The sequence below is a fragment of the Trachinotus anak genome, unplaced genomic scaffold (genome assembly GCF_046630095.1).
Source record: "Trachinotus anak isolate AG129_WGS33_773 ecotype Australia unplaced genomic scaffold, CSIRO_AGI_Tana_v1 ptg000004l, whole genome shotgun sequence".
In the NCBI taxonomy this organism is placed as follows: Eukaryota; Metazoa; Chordata; class Actinopteri; order Carangiformes; family Carangidae; genus Trachinotus; species Trachinotus anak.
Window position 1 is genome coordinate 9,264,715 of NW_027273855.1, and position 27,752 is coordinate 9,292,466.

Genomic DNA, 27,752 nt, shown 5'->3' on the forward strand with positions numbered 1-27,752 from the left:
ACAACAAAGCCTCCCAGATCAACACCAAATCTGGACCTGAATGCTACAACAACTGAATACCACATAGAGAATTTCAGTGTTGAGGTACAACACTGAAATTACCTATGTAGCCATCACATTTAAACAAGAAAATCTCTCAATGCAGATCACACCATCTATGACAACAGAAACACATCTATGGCAGAAAAATCAAATTGCACTAAAATGCAATAAAAAAAAAAAAAAAATCACAATTGTGAACCACCACTGAAGAAGACAATATCTCAACATTCAAAGAAAATATGTCTATAACAGTCAAAGTGAAAAGAATAACAAGACATATTAGTGAGGAAAGTGCCATAAATCCTCACTGCTTCTGCATTATCATACATGTGCAGTCCAGGAAACACTATTTCAGGAGGATCAAAACAGAGCAGCACACACACCACTGTCTTGTAAACTCATCTGATTTCTCAAGAGCACATGAGAGAAACTGTCATTTTTAAGACTTATCTGGAAATAAACCGTGTATCACTGGATCATGGGTTATTGCTGTGTTGACACAGTTGCACTATTAAACTCCCATAATAAACAGTTAAACACCCGAAACAGTGGTGTAGCTGTATGCTATTTACTGCACTGTTTCAATATATCAGACCATAATGCATGCAAAGTAGGCACACTTGGTCTATTGACAGAGCTGGATGCCATTTCAAACATCTGCAAGAATCTCGTACACTCAGCTGCAAATGACATTTAAACACACACACGCAAACCATGTAACCTGATGGCAGATAACATCTATGTCTGCAACTTCAATCTCACTTCTCTGAAAATACATGTGGCTATGAAACATCCCTTTTACACAGAAAAAGAAGAAAACACACATACACAGCTGCTCATGCAAGAAAGTGCATGAACTCTCTTGACCTCATACATTTTCATTTACCATTATCTTACAGTAATTTATGAATGCAGAGAACACTTCCAATTCCAATAAATTTAACCAGTTACTAGCATACAGACAACGCCACATGCTAACTGCAGAATTGAACACATTTAACATCAGAGACAGATGTGCAGAGGTTTGTAAATGTACCCCCAAAAAAACAACACCATCTATAGCGAGAAGCACATGCAAGGAGGAAGCAAGGTAAAAGAGTTTAGAGAAGCAGTGAGATTCAAACCTACAACTCGCTTCGCAAGACAGAACACAGAAACTACATTTAGTTACAGAGGAAGCTGTAACTACACACATCATCTGCCATGCAGGGAGGCTGATCAAGCATGGGTCTGATTCACTCAGATTAAGTGGTTTTTTGAAGCAAGGGGAGAGAGACTTAACAAGAAAAACAGAGGCTGACTTGCAGTGTGTATGAAATGTGTTTTGTTTATTTTGGTTTTTTTGGTCGTCACCTTTCCTTGACGCATTTTAGCTGGAGAAGAATTGAGTAGGTAAAGTAGGGTAAGGTAAGGTGACATACAAAGGTAGATACTTGAAGATGGAAGCATGATTCTCTCCAGTGGATCAAAGACAGCAATGAGTTTGATGCAATTATGATCCATCTTCAAGCATGTCTTTCTATATCACCCAACACAGCCAGAGAGAAACTACAAAATGCTCAATTCGGAAAGAAGTGATGACTATGTCAGGAGGGGAAGGGACCCTCCTCCTATATATTAGGCTGACATAGTGTCAGTTGTCATTTAAAACAAGCTTACCTCTTCCTCACTTCCATAGCAAGGAGGGTGGTCTGGTGAGACACTCACTCATGCTAATCAGAGAACCGGGGTTCTATCCATAACCTAAAGTTCTCTTTGATAGCATTTGTTTCAGGTCTCACTATGGGAGAAATACTGACTCCTGGGTTGCCAGACAAGCCTGTAAAGAAGACAACTGTCCCCAGTAGCACCTCAAATGAGAGGATCCACATTTTGAGAAGAGCCTGCACTGAGGATGGAGTGTGCCAGAGTTGGTGCCGTAACATCCAACCTATAAAATCTACTAAATGTGTGAGGCAAGGCCCAGCACACAGCTGTACACACATCTTGAATAAAGACCCCTTTAAAATGAGCCCATGACATTGGCAGATCCCCAGTGATTCCACTGAGAAAACAAACTGTGGACACTCTGACAGGTGGGAGGAGTCGGATGTCGCACTGAGACGTTTCAAGGTTTTCACTCTGGTGTGAGGAGACAGTCAGCATCTGCAGCCGCCCACTGCCAGCATCCACACACACACACACACACTCACACTCACACTCACACACTCACACTCACACTCTCACACACACACACACACACAGAGAGTAAGGCTGCTACCTGATTCCTAAACCCCAATGTAAGAAAATAAAACCTAATTAAACTGAAAACTGAATCTAGCAGCCTGTCTGAGTCTGACCAGATCCTGAAGGGACAGAATCCTCATGATAAAAACCCTCCATCAGGAGAAGTGTCCCCACAGTTCTGGATCAAAGCCAGAAGTCTGTTTGTAAAAACACTGTCAATCTTCAGTGTGAAGGAAGGAAGAAAGAAAGAAAGAAAGAAAGAAAGAAAGAAAGAGACACTGCTTAGACACCAGCTTTCCCATATGAGTTTTTGCCCAAGAGACAAAAAACTGATCACTCTGTCTGAAACCCTGTGTCCTGCTCAAATAAGTTCATAGCGCATGAACTGGACACAGAGTATGCAAACACCAGTGCTCCTCAGATGTCCTCACTAGAACATGATGCCCCCTCAGCCAAGAGAGGAAAGAAATGTTTCAGACCCAGGTGAACAGCTAACAGCTGTTGTGGTATAGCCACTACAGAGGAGGCCATCAGGCCCAACAACCTTTGACATAGTTTGATGGTAACCACGCTTCCCCTGTGAAACAACGGCAGATTTGCCTGCATAGCTCCCACCCTCTCTAAGGATAAAAATGCCTTGCCTTGGAGAGTCCAGAATGAACCTTATAAAAGTGATGCGCTGAGTAGGCTAAATCATGCTCTTCTCTTTATATTTATGTGAAAACCCAAGTTCTCTAGGTGTCACATGAGAACCTCTGAGTGACAACCCACCTCCTGGTGGGTGGCCATCAGCCAGTCGTCAATGTATGTGGCTACGCGGATCCCCCGCTCCCTTAGCTGGGCTATTGCTTACAAACATCCTTGGGCTCAATGACAGACCAAACTGCAGGACCACAAACTCATAAACTATCCCCTGAAAGGCAAATCTCAGATATTTCCATTGTGGGGGATATATGGGAATGTGGAAATAAGCTGTGGAAATAAGATCGATTGATGTGAACCAATCTCCTGGACACACAAACCACAGCAGAGGGGTGTGTGTCAACATCCTGACTTAGTATTTCCTTAGATGTTGGTTTAGGGATCGGAGATCTAGAATGGCTCTCATGAATGGCCTGGACTGTCTGTGTTGTCACACACAACACACAGACTATGTTACGGCAGACATGATTGAATTGTTTTTCAACATTTTTTTCTTATTATTTTTTTGTAATATTTGACAGCAGCCTAGGCAGTCTGTCTGGATGCACACATCAGGAATTTTCATAACAGAATGCACTACAAAAGTGCTTGAGTGACAACACTGAAAACATTGTCTTTGTTTCCCTCTGGTGAGCACTGGAACATGAGCGCCCACCTGGGTTCTACACTCTGTGTGGAACACATCCTGTCAAACTTGGAGCTGGAAGGGGACAGAGTGGTCCTTGAAGGGGGCAAACTGGGCTTGCTCTCCCCTAGAGGTGAGGCTATCGGGTTGGCCGCTTCTTCTTCCTCACAATCATGGTAGTGGGAGGAAGGGGTAGTGCTGGCTGAGACCTGGCCTGGGGAGACTGCTTCCTAGACCACGGGCTCTTGGAACTTCTGGGAGCCTGGGAGGCTGCCTGCACTTTAGGCACTTGGGGATCCTGAAAGCCTGGCGGTAGGAGGGAGGCCTCCTGTGCATATGACTAGCGTTGCACTGCAGGAGCAACAGTTTGAACTCTCCTTGGCAGGCAAAGTTGTAACACCTCATCATCTCCCTTATTTTCCTCAAATCTCTTCTGCATGGAGGTGACGGCTGTACCAAAGAGACCCTGAGGGATGATAGGACCATCAAGGAATTCCGCTTTCTCTTTGGTTGTCAGATTGGTGAGCCCGAGCCAGCCTGCTCTCTCCTGAAGAACTGTGAGGCCCATGGCTCTCCCTGTAGCTTGCATGGCCACGTTATGGAGACGGAGGACGTGGTCCATTATAACACAGATTTCTTCCAATAAGGTGGTATCCCGTTTGGCAGTCATATCATCTTCTAGCTTGGCTTGATAAGCCATCAGGATAGAAGAAGCATTGAGGACTCTTACTTACAGAGCCGCTGCCTTCTAGCACTTGTCAGTGAGGCTAGACTGGAAGTGGTCTGTCTTGGAAGGGAGAGACCTGGGGGTCAGCCTCTGCCCAGCTTGGTCCAGGTGTAGCAGCCAAGCCCTCTTTTGTGTCAGGAAATATTTCTACTTCCTAAGGTGAAAGTATTGCTACTTTGTACTAAGGCTAGCCTTTGACCAGTATTGCTACTGTTCTTGAGCTAGCGTGTAACTATATGATTGGGAATGGAGTGCCCGGGGACCAAGTTGTGCACTGGAATTGATGGACAGTTTAGCTTTGGACTCGACAGCACAGTTGTCTAAAGGCTTTTGTGAGAAGTGAGAAGAGGTTTTTGATTGAAAACTGACACTATGTCAGCCTGATTAGCATGAGTGAGTGTTTCACTAGACCAATCTCCTTGCTATGGAAGCGAGGAAGAGGCAAGCTTGTTTTGAATGACAACTGGGATAATATATATAGGAGGAGGGCTATATATATATATATATATAAAATATTATTATATTTTACAGGTTCTGAAACACAGCAGAGCTGAAACATAGTGGGAATGTGGGAGGACACTAGAAAAACAACATGCACACAACTAAAGGAAGCTCTGTGCAGACTGTGGGTACATTCACACCTATTTGGGAATTAGTTAAAACAATGTCATTCAGAGACTGTGTAATGGAAAATTTTGGTATAACTCATGTGTGCCTATTCAAAACTGTGTAACCAATGACAGTGCGGATAGTTCTAATGAAATTTTTGAACCTAACCTTTGTACATCCTTTATGGTTGTGTGAAAGACCTCTGTGTGAACTAATGAAGAACACATGTAGACAATATATGTGGATGTCTTTGCCCTTCTCGTTGTGATAAGTGTGTTGTTCATACATTGCGTTGGGGGAGAGGCAAGCAGGTGAAGACTCAGCACAGAGAAAATCCCGTGAGAGAGTATCGTATTTTGTCTTTGTGGAATGTGTTTTTGGAACTATAAGACTGTGGCCCTGGGTAACATCTTCAGGCCACTCACTCACTGACTGTACTACTGTTCGGTTGTGTTTGTGTGACTCCATTCATGAATGTTTATTAAACTCAAGAAAGACAGCTGACGCGTGAAGATCTTCTTTTTCAATTATTGAACAAGGTAAAACATTTTTGCCACCACAACTGAGTTGTGCCTGTCCTTGCTCCTCTATTCTTTGTTTGTATAAAGAGAAATCATACCTGACCCTTAATGACTCAACAGCCCACAGTTGTATAGCTGTAGAAAGGAGGACGTGGAAGTTGACATCTGGTTATGATATACTGTTTGGAAAGCTTTTGCAGTCTGAGAGCAAACCACACTCTGGCTTTACCATATGCTCATATTCAACAGTTTTCGGTCATGTATTTCTTGTTTTAACTGTGATGTAAAACTGGATGAAACATATTGTGTAATGGCAAGCCACACAGACCCATACATCATGCTCAGCTGATGATGTACCAGTAACGGAAGTAACATTTGTTATGACGCTCTATGATGTGAAAACCTCTGATGTAGGAATAACCAAAAGTGAATAACCAACAAATCTGTCTGCAAAAGAATTATGATGTAATATGTATATATATGTATATGTATATGTATGTATATATATATATATATATATATATATATATATATATAGAGAGAGAGAGAGAGAGAGAGAGCATAAAAGAAAAAAGAAAAGAGTTTGACATGACTTAATATCTACAAATATGGCACAAATGAATGGTATATCTCAGCTTGGCTTTCACTTCCACTTCCACACCTTCTGCTTCATAGACAACTGATGCAAATAAAGTGGTTAAAAAAGAAAGTGCACCTTGCATATCTAAACTGACTAAACCTGGTACAATGTCACTTAGACCTAGTTTAATGACCATATCAAACTAAGGTCTTACAGCTAAAGTCCAGTGGGTTTAGTTGTTAAATTGTTAAGTTGTTGGTGAAGATGACTGTAAGAATGAGGCCTCTGCACAGAGAGAAAAGGCTTGGTAAACAACATATGAACACAATAGCATTGAATTTTAAAATACTAGTGTTTCTGGTTTTATATCTGAGTAAGATACAGTATATGCAATAGCTAGAGGAAGAGAAACTGAATAACTTTAGGTAAACAAGATCAATGATAAAGAATTGTGGGATTATGTCAGAGACAGCGGTTAAACTGTCTCTGTGCAATAAGGAGAGTTTCTGTGAAATGAAGTGAAAGGATATGTTAACAGTCAAGTTTGTTCTTCTGTCTATCTCATTTTGTTCGTTGTGGTCAGCAAGTGGGCCTTGCTGATTGAGAAAAGCAAAAACAGGATGCTGTAGGTTTCTCATGGATTAACCTTTGCATGTCTTAAAATCAGTGAGCCTCCCTCAATCTTTCATTTGTGTATTAAACATTTTCACTTGGTTTTAAAAAGTTTATTAAAAAGTTATAATTTGCTCCTTCACAGTGGGAAAGTGTAGTCAGCCTGGATTCATTTCAGGTGGTTGAAACATTGACCAAGTCTCTTATCTTAAAATAATATCATAGAGAACAGCCATGTCCCTTCTGCTATATGTCATTTTTCCTGGTTGACATGTGAGGTAACTATTATAAATTAATTCTTTGGAGAATGCTAATGAGAAACAGTGTTTATTAAAATCAACTAAGTAAGAGAGTGGTGCAGAGAAAGTGAGTGTTGGTGAGATGCACGAGTATTATGTGAGGACCACTGACCACCTGCAGGGGGCACCACTTGGTCTAGCAGCTTCATGCTGGTCCTCTTCCAGATCTTCTTTATGACAGCTCTAAGCTCCTCATTGGCTTGCTCCAGGTTACCTTGGAAATGAGAGAAAACGTGAATAGTTTAACTGTAATGTAATTTTGGTTAAAAGCAACCAGTGATCAGCATGCCAATGTATTAAGGGGCATGTGACCTATTCTATTGCTCTCTTTCACCCACACACACAATGACACAACGTAACACAAATCTTGAAATTTAAAGTTACATCTCTCAATCATGCTGATGTAACAGCAGGCACTGAGGAGAAATTACATATTAAACATTTACAGCTCCCTCTTGTGGCAAAATGTAGACTATGCATATAGGCATCCTGACCAGAACAAGTTTAAGACTCTGACCCAGTCCCAATGTCCAGACTCATATTAGACTTTCAGGCACATGCCCTCATGAACATTCCCAAGTCCATGAGGGCTTAGGGCTGTCCCACTGTAAAACCATCACAGGCATGATGGCTCTCTAGCAGACATTTTGAGCCCTTTAAGCGCACTTTCCAGCAGGCAATTAGAGTGGTGTTAATGGTATTGTTTTTGCAGCAAGCATGAGTTCTTTATGGATTCTATAAATGGGAGGAGTTTGATACTCAGTTCATGAGTTATTTTCTATTTCTAGCCATGGTGATTTGATATTATTTGTTCAGTGGCAGATGTACAGTAATTGGTATGAAAGGAAGTAGAACAGGAAATTTGTAGCCCTGAATTCTGCTGTATTTCTTTATTTTTTGGAGAGCACATTGTTTAATTCATGTTTTTTTTTTTTTTTTTTTGCAGTAGAATTTGGTGACCATACTATTAAGAGAGGAGAACCAGCCTGGGGGTTGGTCATGGAAAAGAGGTTGTTTATTTTTGGAGGGATGTTCATTTTAACTGTTGAGATTCAGCCAATTAAAGATAATAATAATGAGTTACATCTTTCCAGATTGTCTTTTATTTCTTGCAGTAGGGGCGTGTTGTTAAGTTTGAGAAATTAACTTAAGTTTGAAGAAATGTGGATTCCAAGATATTTTATAGATATATATTTACTAGAGGCTGCTAGGGGTTCACTGAAAAGTGAAAACAATAGTGGGGACAATGGTCATCCTTGTTGAGTACTTCTCTGTAATGGGAATGGTTTTAATATAACTCCACAAGCGCTTGCTCTTTGTGGGAAGTGTTGGGTTTTTCTCTATAACAAAGTAAAGTCTCGACCTTACCCTGTAAAGTGCCTCAAGATAATGTATATTATGATTTGGTGCTATACAAATAAAATTGAATTGAATTGAATTGAATCCACTGGTTATGACAGAAGCAGTATGGTTGTTGTAATCCAGTTGGTGAAATATGGTTGAAATCCAAAGTGATTTTGGGAGGTGAACAGAAAGGACCAGTTCACCTTGTCAAAAGCCTTTTCAGCATCAAGGGTTGCTATGATGAATGGCGGAATGTTTCTGGAGGTGTTAAATAATTTATTTTTTAAATTAGGTTAAATAATCTTCAAGTGTTTTCTGAGGAATGTCTCCTCTTAATGAAACCAGTTTAGTCTATGTGTATTAGTATGCCAGATTCTAGTCTGACTGATAAAGCTTTCCTTATAATGTAATAATATAAATAAATGAATATATAAATAATATAAAAGACCATACTACATACTACAAGGTATCCATAACCCACTGGCACAATTTACTAACAGATCACTCAAATTTAGAAAAACTCACAGCTTCTCTGAAAAACAAACACCATATCATATGAAAACACCTGGTCACCCTTTTTATCTCCAACGCTGATTCCTCTTACGACATGCATGCAGCATGACATGACATTCATTAAAAACACACTGCATGAGCCGTCCCAGCTGTCCCCAAGGTAAATAATTCAAAAGAAGCTAATGTTTGCTCATTGCAGACTTATAAAAACAGTTTTTGAGCATAACTGACTAATATTAAAGCTTTAATTGATGTCCTGGTATGTTTGGTTTAATGTTATTTATGCCTCTATCCTGACCAGTGAATTTATTTCTTTTGTCTGTTTAGTTCACCACTGTAAAAGCCCACATTTTCTTCCGTGTTTTAGCAGACAACAGTATAAGCCATGTTTGCTTGCTTGCCAATGTCCACTCTGCTCAGCTGCATGTAGGTGCAGACTCACCCTCGGTCTTAATCTTGAGAGCAGTACGGACTAGAGCAAACAAGGTGGCATTAAACATGACAGTCCCATCACTGTTCAGGGGCATGTTCATCGCCACCAGACGCTGAAAAATAATTCAAAGTACAGATTTAACACAAGGCACCAAATGTGAAATTAATACTTTTGTGATGACAACAACAGTGGTCACTACCACCACGATGATCACAACAGTGTATCATTGTGTATTTCTCCTTCTGTATAGGTGTGGGTGTGTCACTGATTTGTGGAAACCCACCTTACAGGCCACCCTGTGAGGGCAGAGCTTGCCAAAGCCCAGTGGAGGCTGGATTCTCCTCAACAGAGTCACCACATCAAGATGCTTTATCCTGCCCCTGAAAATAAGATACAATCAAATGAAAGACGTTACGCCACTAAACACAGTTTTTACCACTGCCACAAGCAGTGGTGCCAGCAGCCATAATCCTGTACGCACTGTGCTTACATTTTTTTAAAATGATTTTGTTTGTATATTTAGCTAAATGAGGGAATATGTTGCCTGCTTAATGCCGACTTTTGCAAACATTTTGTGGGATTTCAAAATGTCGACGCACAGTCTTTCATGTGCTTATAACCCATAAATATCATAACCCATATATAACCTAAATATCATAACCCCTATATAACCCCAAAAAATGCAGTGTACTACTGCTTTACAATTAGTATTGGATAGGAAAGCAGACCTGGACCACTGTGGTTAATATGTTGTATGTAACCTACGCTCTACCAGTTGAGCCATCAGTGCACTGCACTGTTTGGTTACTTTTATGTATAAAAGGCAACCATACATGCATGTTCTCACAGCAAATAGAGGTTGTCAGTCTACTGCTCATTGATAAACTTCTGCAATCCACTTGTAGGTTAGGGTTAGTTAGGGTTGGTTTTACTTGACATTACATTATTCACAGCATGGGAGAATTTGGATGGGATGATGGGACAATGGGACTATGGGACAATCCCGTATTATATAGAACAGGTGGCAGCCAACCAAGCAGATGATGAAATATAATCCTGCCGGCGCCACTGTTAAAAAGTACTTGGTAATGAGTCAATGCACTTAAGAAGAGCCATCAAGATTGTTACAAAACAATCACCATCTCATCTGTACTGACACAAATATTTCTAAGCAGCAGTATAGAGTTTACAGGATAAATAACAAAAGAGAGCTTTAGTTGATGGATCCTGAATACTCACTTGGCTTCAGGGTCATACTCGGACCAGATCCTTTTAAACTCATCCAGATGATGTGGCCCCAGAATGGACCAATCACGTGTCAGATAGTCAAAGTTATCCATGATAACAGCTACAAATAGGTTGATGATCTGAAACCAGAACATGCAACACTGTTGTATGCAGGAATGTGAAAGCTAGAGTCTGTGTTGAAACATTACTGGCACTGCACACAGTCTAACGTCCGAAGATTACCAGAAAAGCACAGAGCATGTAGAAGCTGATGAAGTAGATAATGGCAAAACCACTGCCACAGGTTCTCTCCTCTCCAGGGTTGTAGTCAGACTCTGAATCACACAGCTTCCCTGGCAGACAGGCCAGCATGATCTCTTGCCAGGCTTCACCTGTAGCACACCTAACAAAGAACAACAAATAACATAAATACAGCAGCACAACAAAGGTTTTTTTTACACATGTATTTATGCTTGTATGATGACTTACCATGGCTTGTAACTGACAATTTTAGCTATGCAAACACAAATACCTGAAGAGCATCAGCACAGCTTGAGGAAAGGTTTGAAAGTTGTTGTTGCGGTTGATTTGTGTTCCATCCACCATGGCTATTTTCCCAAACACCTAAAAGCAGACAAAGAAATGTCATCTAGAGAATCAGTCAGCCCACTCTCAGATTCTGTACAAAAAGACAGAAGTAAAATGATGATTGTGGAAAAAAAACTGAAAGCAACAAATATCCTGCAGGGCATCTAGTCTGGTTTTATTTTTCAAAAAAATTACTAGATTTTACCTGCATTCCGATTACAGCATATATGAAGAACAACATGGCAATCAGGAGTGCAACATAGGGAAGAGCCTGAGTGAGGAAAAAAAAGAAAGAGTCTCAAACTGGAATGATGCAAATTATCAAAACCCAATTACAGCACAAGATCCACGGGTTACAAATTGTTTGGTTAAATCTCTGTGTTCTACATAGTTTCTCAGTTTACATTCAGACAGATAATAGCAGTATATTACAAAATCCAATCTTCTAATTTTTAAAACAAGACTGCTGCATTGGTGCTACATGGGCGCTGACACAAAAGGCCATGGCAAAAAAGATGAACCTGGCTATTTTTTTCCTGCAACCCAATGCAATATCATCCAGTGTTGGCAACTGAATATGTTCAAGCAGAGAATACCCTGTAACATGAACACCATCATTCTACTGTTTACCTTGCAGATCAAGAGGATGAAATGACTCACTTAACATAATAACTTTTCGGACAGATGTGTCATAATATTCTGAAATACTGTGCAGTGTTTTGGTGTCTAATAAGCTTCAAACTCATGGATGATTCAAAATGGACTTCCATGTTTTAATCGTACCTATACCAACACACTCACACCAACACAGCACCTTGTGTTTTCTTAATACTTTGCTAGTTTCTTAAAGCTTCCTTCTTACGTCATTCTAATGACTTAAACCTAACCTAACTCGCAGATTGTAATTGCAGAGTCAAAAGGTACATTTACTGGCTGTTCATCTTATGCTCGCACCTGGAAGGACTTGATGAAGGTCCACAGCAGAGTCCTGATGCCCTCCCCCCTACTCAGCAGTTTGACCAATCGCATCACCCTGAACAGGCGGAAGAAGGTGATGGAGATGCGAGCGCTGTCCTCTGTGTTCTGAAGTGGAGGAGGTAAGGAGAAAAAACAGAAAGTGTAACATCCAAACAGACACTGATAAACCTCTGCACCACTCATTCATTCATGCACAGTCATACATGCATTCTTTCAATTATCATGTAACATTGTCTTACAAGCAGTTTATAAGTGGTTAATAATTACAATGATGACATCTCCTAGTTTGTGATCTTTCTGCATCTTTGTCTTAAATAACATGCTATTAACAGCCCTGGAAGACTTAGCATTCACTACATTTAACTTTGAATGGCTGATTAAAAACAAGCACCATACGGAATTATAAGACAAACAAACCAAAAACTGTACCAAACTGTAATTTTTTTATAGTTGACACAATCACCAAGATGGACCATTTACTCTCTTGTTGTTGAAATAAACATACAAGACCTTTAACAAGAAATGTAAACTTATATAATGTCGACATGATTTTGGTGGTCTGACTTGGAAAAGCTATGGTGAAATGAATAAATAAATCAAATAAATAATTAAATAAATACCATAGAGTGTTACTGTTCCCCTGTGTCATGCCATGCACCCAGACAGGACAAAATGTCAGCTGAACAAAACGAGCCAAACTGCAACAAATCAGGTGGATTCAAAATAGGACTTTGACAATCATTGAGAGTTCACTCACAAACCCTCACATTTTACTGGATGAGTGAAACCAGAAGCTCTGGAAGAAAGCGTCTCAATGTTTTCATCAGTAAGTGAGTGACAGAGAGCGACAACAGAAAGACCTGTTTTAGCTTTTGCATTAACACAAAAGGGTGAAGGGCTTTAAATGGAGGAGGAAGGGGTTCTTCTTACCCCTGGCTCCACTATCACCTTGACGACAGGAATGGCTGCTGACTTGAAACCAAAAGCCTAAGGTTAATCCAAGTTACACATTCCAGCTGCACAACACCAAACGGTTCACAAGTCAATGCTGCTGCAAACATCTTCACATATCATCATTACCTTGGACATATCTAAAATGGAATCACATAGCTCAAACAAGAACATCAACATCATGAATCCTAAAGTCTGTTACACCAAAGCTTTACCTAATGTTCTAAGCAGTAACACATGATATGCAAGTGTACAAGTGAAGGAAAATGAATTATTGTTTGTTTGTACAGTTTAAAAAGAAAGTACTGACGCTGATGATATTGTTTGTTCTGTTTTATTATTACTATTGTCTTGTCTACAATTTAAATATAGCAGATATATACAGTATATACAATTAACATTTCACCTAATGACTTTGCAATTCATGCTAGATGTACTATAATTAGATATTTAATACACCCCACTGTTTATATTATTGTTAAATTATATGACTTTCTATATCTAACCTGATTTGAAATTTACTGGTGTCCTGACTAACAGTAACATCCTAAATATTAAGAGTTTGAAGGCAACATTTTTTTCTCAAGTCCTGTTGCTGTGTGACAATTACTCTAGCAGATGAAACAGTTACACTTAGTCAAATAATGATTAAACTGAACTAAGAGAAATTAATTAAGCTCCTGTGTTTCCTGTGATGCTTTTTCTAGCTTAAGGGGGTTTGACATTGTTTTTTGTAATGTATGGGAACAATAGTTTTCTTAGCAAGGCAGCAAAATTATCTGATATACCCAAATATGGTGGCTATGTGCAGGGAATTATTCATTAGAAAAGAAGAAATATAAAAAAAATAAATACACTGGTGTTGTAGAACTGTACAGCACAGCAACTACCAGTATATAAAGTGCTGACAGGGTATACTGTATTTACCCTGTTGCTGTAACTCTCTGTGTGTGATATTTACTTGGTATGTTAATATGTATCCTAGAATTCAGTGTAGAGTGTGTCTTCTTCAAACATTCATCAAAAGCAAGTGACTGACAGGACAAACAAACAGCTTCACATGAACAAGCCTGCAACAAACATGGAGTCTGTGTTTACACTGGCTTCAAACCTGGACACAGAGTGGCCTTGCAATAGCAGCATAGTAGATTCAAAGAGGTTACAAGCAAAACAATTTGGCACAAAATGATAACATCCAAGACTTTAAAATGATAACTGGGCTGTATTCTAAAACAACAGCTCCTAATAACATTTTGGATTCTCAAACTGTGGGCATTTTATTTTTACAGTCTCTTATCAATTTATTTAATGACACCCAGCTGTACTTATCCAAGAAGCCAGGTGAGACTAACCAGGTAGCCAGGCTTCAGGTGTGTCTTAAGGACATAAAAACCTGGATGACCAGTAATCTCTTACTCTTAAATTCAGACAAAACTGAAGTTATTGTAATTGGCCCAAAACACCTCAGACATACACTATGTGATAATATACTGACTCTGGATGACATTACCTTGGCCTCCAGTGCTACAGTCAGAAACCTTGGTGTCATTTTTGACCAGAACTTGTCCTTTACTTCACATATAAAGCAAGTCTCTAGGACAGCCTTCTTCCACCTGTGCAATATTGCTAAAATCAGACCCATTCTGTGTCTAAAGGATGCTGAAAAGCTAGTTCATGCATTTGTTACCTCAAGACTGGACTACTGTAACTCTTTATTGTCAGGATGTCCCAAAAATGCAGTAAAAAGCCTCCAATTGATCCAAAATGCGGCAGCACGAGTACTGACAGGAACTAGGAAACAAGATCACATCTCTCCTGTGTTAGCTTCTCTGCATTGGCTCCCTGTAAAATCCAGGATAGAATTTAAAATCCTCCTCCTCACCTACAAAGCCATTAATGGTCAGGCACCATCGTACCTTGGAGAGCTTATACTTCCCTATTTTCCCAATAGGACACTTCGCTCTCGAAATGCAGGTCTACTTGTGGTTCCCAGAGTTTGTAAGAGTAGAATGGGGGGCAGAGCCTTCAGCTATCAGGCTCCTCTCCTGTGGAACCAGCTCCCAGTGTGGGTTCGGGAGACAGACACCCTCTCTACCTTTAAGATCAGGCTTAAAACTGTCCTGTTTAGTAAAGCTTATAGTTAGGGTTGGCTCGGGTATTTCCTGACCCATCCCTTAGTTATGCTGCTATAGAGCTAGACTGCTGGGGGATTCCCATGATTCACTGGGCGCTCGCTCTCTCTCTCTCTCTCTCTCTCTCTCTCTCTCTCGATTACTTTATGCCATTAACTTTGTATTTTTTTTCTCTCCCGTAGTTTGTGCTTCTCCTCTCTCTCCCTCTCTCTGTCCTCATTCTGCAGGTATCTCTGTCTCTGGAGCAGCAGGATCCAGATCCACCGCTACTCATCATTACTATTAACCACTGTTATCTGTCATCATTATTGATAACACCATTACCTATACAGCTGTTCCTGGTCTCTCTCTCTCTCTCTCTTTTCTCCTCTCTCCTCCCCCCACCCCCCCTTTTTAATCTCCTCCTAAACCCAACCGGTCGAGGCAGACGGCCGCCCACCCTGAGCCCGGTCCTGTTGGAGGTTTCTTCCTGTTAAAAGGGAGTTTTTCCTCCCCCGTCGCCAAGCGCATGCTCTTTGTGGGAACTGTTGGGTTTTTCTCTGTAACAAAGTAAGGTCTTGACCTTGCCCTGTAAAGTGCCTTGAGATAATGTATATTATGATTTGGCGCTATACAAATAAAATTAAATTGAATTGAATTGAATCAATTCATTTTCAAAAATGGGCAATAGATTTTGGAGAATAAATAAAAAAAAAAAAAAAAAAAAAATGTAATTCTTTGTTTTTCAAGATATCTGAACATAATCATCAGATCAAATACTGTACATCTACTGTACGTTCACAACTTGCAATTTTTGTTCACACCAGAGGGGAAAAATTACAGCACGACAAACATTGCAGCAGATGTGAAAGTCTCCTGTCACCTTTTTCCCTTTTCTTTATTCAGTTAAATAATTATTTAATGTGCAGCACCTCTCAAAATAAACTAATAAAGCTGTTTTACTTGAAAACATACATTCAGAAACTACTGTGAAATCACATTAGTTCAGCAATGTCATCATAATTATTCAGATATAATAAAATCATGGCTTTATTCGAGAACATTAGAGGACCCATGTGTAAGATTTAGGGAGATTTATAAGCAGAAATAGAGTGTAATATTCATGTTTTAATAAGTATATAATCACAAAGAATGGTTGTGTTCTACATAGGGAACCCAGCACGAGCACATTTTTAACTTACCTGATGACCACTGTCCTCCAACATGCTTGGAAAATGGGAGTGAGGGAGTGAGGGCTTTTCAGTTGGTTGTAATCTACAACCACTAAATCTTACACACTGGTCCTCTAATTTAGGTAAGCAAAAGCATGAAAATGTTGTGATTTTGAATGCAACTCTGATGCTAGAGCTGGAACAGTCAGGGTAAGGCAGACTTGTCTGTGTGATAAATGACTACTTACATTGAATTCAGTGATGGCTATGTCAACCACGCTACCCACAACAATTAAGGCATCAAACGTGTTCCATGCATCAGCAAAATAGTTCTGCAAGCACAGGCAACAAAAACACACAGAAAAGAACAGAGCAATATAGAAAAAGGAAGAAGAGGTAAGAAAAGCAATATGAAAGATAGAAAGTGGAGAACATCAAAAAGTTTTGATATAACAGATTAAGGTTGTCAAAGTCAAATCCTTCCTGCCACTGAGTCTGTGAGCATATAAACATATTTTTTTCTCTTATTGATACATAGGCAGACTGAAAGAAAGGGCCACCACAGACTTTCATAAGATCTAATTGGTATAGAACAGTGGCTTAGTGTAATGCATATGTTGGTATTCAACATTGTTTAGTTGTAGACACAGGTAGCTAAAGGAAATTTTTCTAGCCCATCAGTGTGTATATATGGTCTGTGGTCCACAACAGGTTCAGCAGACTTCATGAGCAGAAACTGGATCAAACTATAGATAGGAGTGAAGGGAAGGAGGAAAGATATGAAGGGAAGAAAAACAGGAGAGTGGCAGCAGCAGTGGGAGAGCAGGAAGAAGGACTGACAGAGCTGTACATACTGATGTCTTTCTACCTGGCTGAGTATGATGTCGACTACACTGCCAATCACCACCAGGGCATCAAAGACGTTCCAGGCGTCCCCGACATAGCCCTGAATATGGCAGCATGTGCAGCCGGGGTTGGGGTGGGTGGGGGGGGTGGGGGGGAGTTGTGGTGAAAAGAGTATTGGAGGGTGAGGATAGGATAGGAGAGCATCACAGCCAGTGGCCAAAGAGCCCAAGAATGAGCATCGTCAAGGAGAACCAGAGGGGATGTGAGAGCGACAGGAAGAGTATATATTGGCTGGATTAAAGGGAACAGGGGAGTGCTTTCACATAAAAATTCAAACGTGAATTAGGCAAAAAAATGTTAAAGGAGATCTAAAGGTTAAAGTCTGAGGGTGAGGATTAATGTAACCATACTGTTAGTTTGACATATATTTGCATGTACTTTGCTTAGATATTACAAATACTGCAGTATCTGTAAGAGAGGAGAGGAGAGGAGACTTACTCTGGGTTTGAAGGCAATGAGCTTGAGGATCATCTCCACTGTGAAAACCCCAGTGAATACCATATTGAGGATGTCCATGGCATAGTTAAACAGATGAGACTGACCATGGTGCTGGACAGAGACAGGCAGACAGACTGATCAAAGACTGATACTGACACAGTATGTATTCTAAATGTACATGTATTCAGTAATTGCCATGGTAATCTCTTTAGGTTGATATAAATCTTTTTGATAACAGAAAGACCATAATACCCACTGCTGCAAACAAAATTATGTGTACTCCATGGAAATTTTTTCTTTTAAGTGAAAAATACAATGTTGGTGTCTGTATTTTGATGGATATCAAGAAAACATAAGAGCAAATTGTATTCAGATTATGAGGCATGGACAATGACAATTGTAACTGCATGCAACATAGGAGGAAATTCATTTAATTATCAATCATTGTCAGTGTCTGATAATTGGATAAAGCCACTTATATATCATTAAATGACTGATGTAGATGCACTGGATAGTATATGTCAGCTTTACTTAAAGGACCAAATGGAGAACACTAACCTGTATGGCCAGACACAAGGTGTTGAGGATGATTAGGACAAACATGATGTACTCAAAACCAGTGGAGTTGACCACATACCAGAACTTGTACTGGTAGGGGTTTTTGGGGATGTAGCGCCGCAGAGGACGAGCTTTAAGAGCATATTCCACACACTGACGCTGTGATGGTTGAGAGGGTAGGTGGGGGCAAATAGAGGAACAGACAGACAAACACATTCATGTAAAATTGCAGCACATTGCAGGACATCTTATGTAAAAGATGCAGTCATTGTTTAGACCAGTCAGTAGGATACAGTACATCAGTGGTCGGCAACTGGTGGCCCATGGGCCAAAACTGGCCCGTCAGTAATAATATCTGGCGTATCAGATTATTTTGATAATCAGATTTTTTTTTGCAATCTTACAATACCAGATGGACAGTCCCACATTTAGTTATAATGTCTAAATAGAGAATTTCCCCCACCTGAAGACGCTTATTATACTTTTATCCACGTTGAGAGTGAATGACAGACACATAGCCTGGCTGCTGCAGCACTGTACTAAAATAGATCTATGTTACATCAGCAACAGTTACCCACAAAATCACTTCCTCTTTAGCAGTTTTGCCTACAAAATAAAAGTTTTTTAGGGGTCTGAGCAGCAAATACTGCTGGATCAAAGAATGACAAAGTTAGAAAGTAACAACTGAGGCTATGTACAAAAGAGTTTATATCTCATAATTGGCTGCATGGATTCATATGAAATTTGGTTTTATGATCTACGGTCATTCCTAAGTCCATACCTTAAATTTGATTGATTAAAGGGACCTGGCCTATCACGAAAAATCTAAAATCCTCCAAATCTCACCTTCCTAATTTAAAAAATTAAAAATAATTCAGCCGTTTGTCCTACAAAGATGAAATTTTTCTTGGTTGTTCACTGACCTGTGACAAAACTCTTACATCCAGTCTTGAGAGTCAATTCTGACATCATGATTCTACTTTTTCAGAGTATGCAAAATCAATAAACATCTATGTCTCCACAAGTATCTGTTCAAATGCCACCAAAATTGACACAGACATTCCCTAGATAGTTGATATCAAGTGTTGTGAATATTCTTCAGATGGGTCAAACATTGAGTCTGCAGTGATATTCAATATCTTCCTACAATGTGTTATGTCTGTTCATTTTCAATTTCATCTAATTTTTAACCAAACTTCATCAACATATTTGACAAAACACTTGAGCAAAACACTTGATGTGTGAGTTTTTTCAAAATTGTATCCCCTACAGTTGAATATTTGTGATTTTGTTTTTTTAATGTAAGTTATGCAGATATTTGCTGCATCCTGGCCACTAGGTGGTACTTTTTGACAGAGTTTGATTACTCAGAAACTAGACAGAGATGCTGTGTAGTTGTATATAGCCTGATGGCAGTGGGGACAAAGAATCTCCTGAGCCTCCTGAGATGAGAGGTTTGCTGCAACTGTAGGTGCTTCACTGGCAGGGCCGTGCACAGACATTTTGAGGGCAGGCACTTAAGGGAAAAAAATGGGTATTCCTCTCATAATTAGTAAATGAAGTTACTTACATATTTATTCATTTCAATACAGTACACTTGGAGATGTTTAATACTCAACAGATTTCAACAAAATTAGCAATTTCCACAGAGGCAATGCTCTTTAGGATGAATTATTGTCCATTTACCACATGAACAGGCAACAACAGAGAAACGATATCACACTGCTTTAGGGTGTTTTCACATGTAGCATCTTACAGTTTTTGCATCTTTACACCACAGTTCTGAGTGAATCCAGACTCCTGCTAAACACAGACCCAACCTTTTTAACCAGCTTGTCCAGTCTCCTTGTGTTCTTGTGTGACATGCTGCTGCCCCAGTAGACTGCGGCGGACACTCTTCACCACTGACTTCTAAAACATATGTAGCATTTCACCACGTACCTGAGGAAAAAGAGCTGGCTCTGCCCCTTCCAGTAGATGGCATCCCTGTTCAGGGACAAGCCCAGCTTACTGTCCTGGTGCACACCTAGGTAACGGTATGCCTCAGACTTGTGGGTGGTATTTGGGTCATGTTGGCCACTGGGTGGGGGTCTTTTACTATGTTTGACCCGTCAGAAACCCTTCAACCTGACACCTGTGGTCTCGACAAGCGGCCGGGGCACAGATGGCTCGGTGGGCTTGGACCTCGTTAATAATTGTCTGAAAGGTGTGACTATAAAAATGATGTTTATGTTTTTGCAATTTTCTCTCACGGCTTGGACTAGGGTGAAAATTATTTTGTCATTTTGATCTTTGAAATTATTTGTATATGTATATTTGCTCAAATAGTCCTGTTCTAAAAATGCCAATTTTTTCCAGTAATTTTCAAAAAATGTAAGGTAAATCCAAAATGATCTAGTCCAAGGCCGATCATCTGTTCCACACAAAACTTGTTCTACATCATCTGCAGAAAATGCTGACAAAAAGTTATCAAGACTTCTGAAATTATAAACTTTTAAACCTGTGTTGTTGAGATCAATTTTACATAAATGCTCATAAATAAAAATTGGATAATGCTATTGTAATGAAACTCTGTGCATGACTCCAGACCTCTGTTCCTAGCATTGTTATAGAGTCAGAATAGGATATTCTGTGCCTAGGGGGGCGCGACAAATGTGAAAAATTTGTATCTCGGAATTGGCTTAATGGAATTGTATGAAATTTGGTTCAGATGATCTAAAGTCAATACTCAGTCCATGCATTAACTTTGGTAATGACTGATTAAAGTAGGCATGATTAACATTCCACCTTCCAAACTTAAAAACATCACAATAAATCCCCTTTAGGTCCTACAGAGCTGAGATAGGTCTGTAGGCTGAGTCACCAAAATATTTGATGATACCCCCAAAACCCCCAGATTGATGTATGATTTTTTCAGGACTGGCACACCAACATTTTGACCATTTTAAGTGTTTTAAAGTGAAACAGGCAAAAGCACCCCAGTTTTGCACATGTGATGTCATTGCCTCAACTTGTGTGAAGTTGTGTGTAGCACATGGTTACCCAGTGGCGCAACCTGTAAGTCACCTTCTCTGGGGGTACCAAGGTCAGGGGTTTGAAAACCCAAATGACCAAAGCCCTGCATCAGGCCTGCAAAATTTCAACAATAATGGATGCATATGGTATTGAAATGCTTGCTTGGGCCCTGGTAATTGCCACTGCTATATACTTTTAGCTTTTTTATTTTTATTTTTTTTATTTTGCAGCAATGCTTTATTTCAAGCTATTGTGAACTCTTATTCTGAAAAATTCTGACAGGAAGTTTTAATATTCTGTGGCCTACTTGACAGACCTATGAAATAGGGACATGAGATGTGTACAATATGGAAAAAAATCAGTTCAGTAAATAGGTCAGTTGTATAAAATGTGATTGTGGGTGATGATCTTACTTTAGCATACAATCTACTTTTCAGATTAATTGTACAGATTATGTCATTAAAAGCTGCTATACTTTGATATTTAATTTCAAAAGTTCAGTCACTGCTAACCAGACCATGTTAACTGTTAAACAGCTATCAGCTGTTAACTGTACCTGAAGACAACAGTTCTTGTTCAAGTGCAAGTTTGTTGTAGCACCACATGTGCCAGTTCTCCTCGGGAGCAGAGCAAGAACTACCGTCACTAACAGCAGTCCAAGAGGGTGGAGTTTGCCTGCTAGAACAGAGACCTGTCTGCAGGCTAGACAACCGAAGGCTCATCCTGAGCTGGGGCTAACTGGTAAGCAGCGATTTAATTTTCAAATCAAAACACTTACATATAGCATCTCACATATAAAACAGCACTGTCTAAACAAATACTCTATATGGACTAAGCAAGAAACGTGATTAGCTGTTACACAATTTGTCAGCAGAAGACAGCATTGTGGGTGAAGAGTAGCAGACAAACAAAAAAAATTGGCCCATGGCCAAACCTGCTTGCCGACCCCTGCAATTTCTTAATATGTTGTGGCAAAGTTTCTGATGGTATATGAATTATAGCATTTCAGAAGTAGAGTAGCAGAGACTGGGACTTTTAGTACATATATTCGATAGATCAATATTTTACACAAACATATACTCAAATGCGCACACACTATGAGATCTTCCTACCTGGTTCTTGTCCAGCTCACAGTTCTTGTACTCCTTCTCCCCCTGCTCCTGGAAGGTGACAATAACGAAACCAACAAAGATGTTCATCATGAAGAAGGCAATGATGATGATGTAGATGATGAAGAAGATAGAGATCTCAATGCGGTAGTTGTAGATGGGACCCATGTTTTCTCTGTTGGAGTCAATGGCCTTATATAACAAGCTGTAAGGACACACAACACAGAGAGAAAGTCAAGACAGCAAACTGTAATTGTTCGTATTAACTGTTGTGGACATACCCGGCCTGGCATCAGTCACAAGTTGAAGAAAGAAGGACATGCAAATTTACGGACCCGAAATTGACACTTTCTTACATTTGCCACCATCAAACTATCAAATTGATAGGAAACAGAGACAAAGGGTCTTTCTTTCACAAACAGACCAGCTTTTAGCAGGTCACAGAGACATATACAACCAGACCATAGGTGAAATGGTCATCTTCAGAGGATCAACAAATGTACAAGAGGTTGGAATTACCAACCAAAATCTCCATTTTGTAACAATAAAACTTTGAATTGGTACTTGATTGTTACATATATAGGAAAAGTAATACCAAAAGGACTGTGATTAACAGTAAGGTGTGAATCCTGGATTCTCTATCTCACACATGCACACACACCCACACATGCATGCACACACAGATGCACGCATGCACGCACAAAAACACACACACACACACGCACGCACAAAAACACACACACACACACGCATGCACGCACGCACGCACGCACGCACGCACGCACGCACGCACGCACGCACACACACACACACACACACACACACACACACACAGGTTTCCTTCTCTTCCTCTGTCCCTCTTTAGATATTAGAATCATGAATTACAAGCCACATTCCAATCCTGACAAGTGATCAACAGTTTAATCTTCAAGGCAAAGATCTGAGTAAAATTATAAAATGAACCATCTAGCTGTTATGTAACCTATGTGACGTTTTTGTGCAATCAATTGTAGTCAATTCCCAAATTTCTATTCTATGGAGCTGAAATGTAACAAATAGATTTCAAGAAAATATCTTTCATGTGACCATACTGTCAGCATCCTTCACACAGAAACTAATGTCATAATAAACAAGAACAAGAACAAGAACAAGAACAAGAACAAGAACAAGAACAAGAACAAGAACAAGAACAAGAACAAGAACAAGAACAAGAACGACAACAACAATAATAATACTACTACTAATAATAATATAAAAGTACTGCTACTACTGTAACCCACACTTATTTACTATTAGCTTTAGGAAACATTCATTATATTGTTTGATCAGTTAACCACTTGTATTATGATTATTTTAAGGTTTTGAAGGATGTGGGCATGATGTGAAATATGATATCCATGTTTGTCATTATTAGTGCCATTAGGTTTATATGTTGTTTCATTTAATGCTTTATAGTCATGGTAGAAGACGGATGTGCACATTTTATTGGTAAACTCCAGATTAAACAACTCAAAAGTTCTATAGAAAGTTACTGGCTCCTCTAGTTGAAACAAAAGGAGGAGACGGGTAATGCTACTGAAATGTACTCACACTGCTTAATGGCCACGTGCCAAACTGCCATGCTTTTTGGCACTGTGTCAAACTGTCTGGCTTTTTGGCATCTGCCAATATGCTGCTGCTTTTGGCTCCGTGCCAATCTGTCACTTCTTTTTGCACTTTATTATCTTTGTCTGCTTGTTTTTGTCTTTTTTCTTCCACATGCTCTATGTAACTTTTCTCACAAGTATCTTTTAATTTTATAAGCAAAGTCAAGACCATCTGAAGCAAACAACAGAAGTGCCTCCGACTATTTTGTCATTTTTAATTACTATCATGCTTTTCTGAGTTTTTCCTCTCCTATAGTATGTTATATAGCTTTTTGTGCATGTAAATGGTCTACAGAGTCACAAGGTTCTGTCAGGGCAAAACCCAATTTTCTCCTTTGTATGAAACGCCTCATTGGGGGTCCAGACCTTACTTCCTGGACCTACTGACTTCAATCTGTCTTTTGTTGCCTCTGCAAGCTGGACACCCCCTGCAAGCTTCCACGCCCCCTACACAAGACGCATGCACTTGTAAGTTCACTGCACTGCTCCAAACATTTGACATAATAAGTCCTCTTTAATTTCTCTAAATTTAGGCCTATCTAAAGTTAAGTACTGTAATTGGAGTGTTATATATATAGTGTAGACATTGGCAGAACTGTCACTTTCGTAAAAGGTCGCACCTCCGGGAACATCCACCCAGTGCCCACCATACTTCTCAGCTGCTTTGGGTTCCAGCCAAGGGGCTCTAGCTACAGCACAACTCACACTAAGTGAGCTCTTAAAATACTGCTCATGATGGGTTGATGTCGAGATAAAATAATATTCTATCATCAGATTTCATTCATAGACATAGTAGCATATAATTTAGCTGTCTAGCTGTATTTGTAAATATCTATAACATACATAACATATTCTCTCCCACCATTGCCCATTTAACGACACTGTTCATTAAATAAACCTGTTCTTCTTCTCCATTGTCATCTTGCTGATTATTAGACATCGCATTAACTCTGTAGTATAATTAAATCTCTTAAACTCAGTCATTGTCCTGTTGTGTTTCTTTGAAGTAGAGACTGGAGATCCATTGAATTGAGAAGTAACACATTTTGAACACACACATTGAATTTATACATTAATAAATCTCTGTCACTTTGGAAAGTGGTGCCCCATTTAACAAGGATTTCAAATTATAATATTGTGGCCATGGTATGCTACATAACTCTAACTGCAAGTTTCATTCAGAAATAGATGAACAGTGAAAAATTACCAAACATTAAATAAATCGAGTCTCAGTGTTATTCCACATAATGATCAATGATGATCAAATCTGAGTTGTACCTCAGACACAGAGCAGTACTTACGTGGGCCATCCTTCAAAAGTGGAGACGGTAAAGAGAGCCATCATGGCCATGAGAACATTGTCAAAGTTGAAGTCACTGTTGTACCAGATCCTCTCCCTCACCATGGGCAGCGCTGTGTCCCCGTTGTTGTAAAGAATGTACGTACCCCTGTGAGTTAAAGATGAAATGATAACCACATACGCACAAGCACACACAGAGACCTAGAAACCTTAAATAATTAAACGAACTCACTTGCACTCCTCTGGGCTGGACTTTGCGTCATCTGTGCAACGATAAAACTTCCCCTTTATTAAAAAGACCCCAGAGAACTATTTGATTATTTGTTGATTTACATGGAAGAACAAGTTGATTTGGTGAACCAGAAGAGAAGCCAGCTAACCATTAGGTGTGACCCAATTACCCTCTATCACTCTTTCCCTCATTCCATTTCTTCACTGTACCTTGAAGAGCTGCACACCGATACAAGCAAACATGAACTGCAGAAGGGTGGTGACGATCATGATGTTGCCAATGGTCCTAATGGCCACAAACACACACTGGACCACATGCTGAAAAGGACACACAGTTAAGCAATGTTAATAGGAATACACAGCACCGCATTATACCTAATGCTTTATGAATGCACAACTACACTTAGGGACACAGTCAAATGGAAAACCACACACAAGACACATATAGAGGTACACACTACACTATGTTGTATTATTGTTACTCTGACCTTGAGTCCTTTGGCTCTGTTGATGGCCCTGAGTGGGCGGAGGACTCTCAGAACACGGAGAATCTTCACCACAGAGATAGCAGAGGACCTATGGAAGACACAAAGACACACCAGTGTATTCAGCATTGAATAAAAAGATAATGCAGCTTTGTAATGTGAAAATTCTTCTGTGTTGTAAATCTGGTATGTTTTTATTTTGCCCTCTAGCCTTCCGTGTCATACTGGTTTTAAACAGAGGGCAGATACTCTGGGGCGTGCAGGGAAGATTGTAGCTGACTCCTCCCACCCTGGACACAAACTCTTTGTGACACTCCCCTCTGGCAGGAGGCTGTGGTCCTTCAGGACCAAAACCTCTCGCCACAAAAATAGCTTCTTCCCATCTGCTATTAGCCTTATCAACAAGGCTAGAGAGCCCCACTGTTGCTGATCAATTGCACCAATCACCAGAAAAAATTCCTTGTATGTGAAAACATACTTGGCAATAAAACTGATTCTGATTCTGATTCTGATACTAAATGTAATAAGTGCTCATCACAGCACATGCTGAGATTTACTTATTGGACTTTTTCTTGGCACAGTGACTTCCTTCATTCCCTTCCTGCACCAGGCCAAGAAAGGGTCCTGCACATAACCCCCTGTAAAACCACAACTTGTCATTTTTACACTTAGGTTCTTGTACAGATTAAACAGTTAAAGAAACAAGATGTGACATGCTAATTTATGAACTTTAGAGGTGCTAGTTGGTAGATTTTGTTACCTTCAGAAAGCCAGGCTAACTGTTTATTCCTGTTTTTAGTCTTTGTACTAAGCTAAGCTAACCACCTACTGGTTACAGCTTCATATTTAACAAACACACATGGGAGTGGTATTGATTCAATTCAATTCAATTCAATTTTATTTGTATAGTGCCAAATCATAATATACATTATCTCAAAGCACTTTACAGGGTAAGGTCAAGACCTTACTTTGTTACAGAGAAAAACCCAACAGTTCCCACAAAGAGCAAGCGCTTGGCGACAGGGGGGGAGGAAAAACTCCCTTTTAACAGGAAGAAACCTCCAACAGAGCCGGGCTCAGGGTGGGCGGCCGTCTGCCTCGACCTTTAACTCATGGCAAAAGCTAATAAGCATATTTCCAAAGAAGTTAAACTACTTCTTAATAACCTGCAAACAACAGAGCAAAGACCAATATTTATATATTATCATTATAAACAGACCCGTTGATTTTAACGGTTAAAAGCACTGAAAGCAGTTTCACATTTAAAGTCAGTGTTTTATGCTGACACTGAATGGCAGACACAGGACATCAGGGAAGGGCTGGGACCTTAGACTACTAATCTTACTAACTAACTGCTAATTTATGAACCATACTTTCATGAGGTTTTAACCAGCAGCTGAATTATCCGTAGAGGTGTACTCCTCTCCATAACAAATTGAGCAGGGGATTAAAACCAGTAGAAACACCAAATAAAGCAGATTCATTTTTGAAATCAGTGATTCGTTGACGTTTTTTGATGGACACAGGGCATCTCAGAGTTGATCCACGAGTGAATGGGACCTGAGATGCCATTTGCCCAGCTATGTCTCTGATAACTTAAGTCCAGATGTCTGATGACTAAAATCTTTCATCCAGTTAAAATATATAGTTCAAAACAACCAAGGTGCAAAAGGTTTTTCTTAAAATGTGGCTTAAACCAGGATAAAAGTCAATTTGGAGCTTCTGGCAAGCAACTGCAACGCTTTTTTATTTTAAATTTTTATTTTTTAATTGCTAAGAAACATTTGGAATGATGTAAATACAT

The 27,752-nt window shown here is 39.7% G+C and overlaps 1 protein-coding gene across 1 annotated transcript in view; it reads right to left on the minus strand.

Moving 5' to 3' along the window:
• cacna1db (calcium channel, voltage-dependent, L type, alpha 1D subunit, b) overlaps nt 1-27,752 on the minus strand; it is a 131,944-nt gene that overhangs the window by 23,404 nt on the left and 80,788 nt on the right. The window contains exons 25-41 of the mRNA XM_071475653.1: nt 25,952-26,039; nt 25,674-25,781; nt 25,465-25,517; nt 25,234-25,380; nt 22,290-22,491; nt 18,163-18,321; nt 17,605-17,715; nt 17,129-17,206; nt 16,509-16,592; nt 12,003-12,131; nt 11,254-11,319; nt 10,993-11,084; nt 10,704-10,863; nt 10,473-10,600; nt 9,517-9,613; nt 9,243-9,345; nt 7,056-7,157 (exon numbers count right to left, since the gene is read on the minus strand). Of these exons, the coding sequence (XP_071331754.1) occupies nt 7,056-7,157; nt 9,243-9,345; nt 9,517-9,613; nt 10,473-10,600; nt 10,704-10,863; nt 10,993-11,084; nt 11,254-11,319; nt 12,003-12,131; nt 16,509-16,592; nt 17,129-17,206; nt 17,605-17,715; nt 18,163-18,321; nt 22,290-22,491; nt 25,234-25,380; nt 25,465-25,517; nt 25,674-25,781; nt 25,952-26,039 (1,907 nt within the window). The remainder of the gene's footprint in view (nt 1-7,055; nt 7,158-9,242; nt 9,346-9,516; nt 9,614-10,472; nt 10,601-10,703; nt 10,864-10,992; nt 11,085-11,253; nt 11,320-12,002; nt 12,132-16,508; nt 16,593-17,128; nt 17,207-17,604; nt 17,716-18,162; nt 18,322-22,289; nt 22,492-25,233; nt 25,381-25,464; nt 25,518-25,673; nt 25,782-25,951; nt 26,040-27,752) is intronic.